This window comes from Penaeus monodon, chromosome 22 (genome assembly GCF_015228065.2).
Source record: "Penaeus monodon isolate SGIC_2016 chromosome 22, NSTDA_Pmon_1, whole genome shotgun sequence".
Taxonomy (NCBI): domain Eukaryota; kingdom Metazoa; phylum Arthropoda; class Malacostraca; order Decapoda; family Penaeidae; genus Penaeus; species Penaeus monodon.
The window spans coordinates 14,966,100-14,966,370 of NC_051407.1; the positions used below are offsets into that span (position 1 = coordinate 14,966,100).

Consider the following 271-nt stretch of genomic DNA (forward strand, 5'->3'; position numbering starts at 1 on the left):
GGAAATACATACCTAAGTTGTCAGTATCTACAACTGATAAGTGCAACCATAAATACCCACAGGTATTCGTCGAAGGAAAGCCTACTGCCTTTGGTGACCCTTGTTTTGGAGACACGGGAGGTCCCTTGACAACAGAGTTTGGGCCGAACACATTGGTAAGTGTCATCAGAGGAATGTAAGTGGCTATAGACTTAAGCTGTGGCTACCGTTTCTTCTTCCATTCCCTTCCCAATGATAGTACAAAGGTGTGATTACACTAGTCACAGATAGC

At 44.3% G+C, this 271-nt stretch overlaps 1 protein-coding gene across 1 annotated transcript in view; it reads left to right on the plus strand.

The window, feature by feature from the left end:
• Positions 1-271, plus strand: part of LOC119587336 (venom protease-like) — a 17,710-nt gene that overhangs the window by 14,535 nt on the left and 2,904 nt on the right. Inside the window, 1 exon segment of the mRNA XM_037936084.1 lies at positions 63-155. Coding sequence (XP_037792012.1) covers positions 63-155 — 93 coding nt within the window.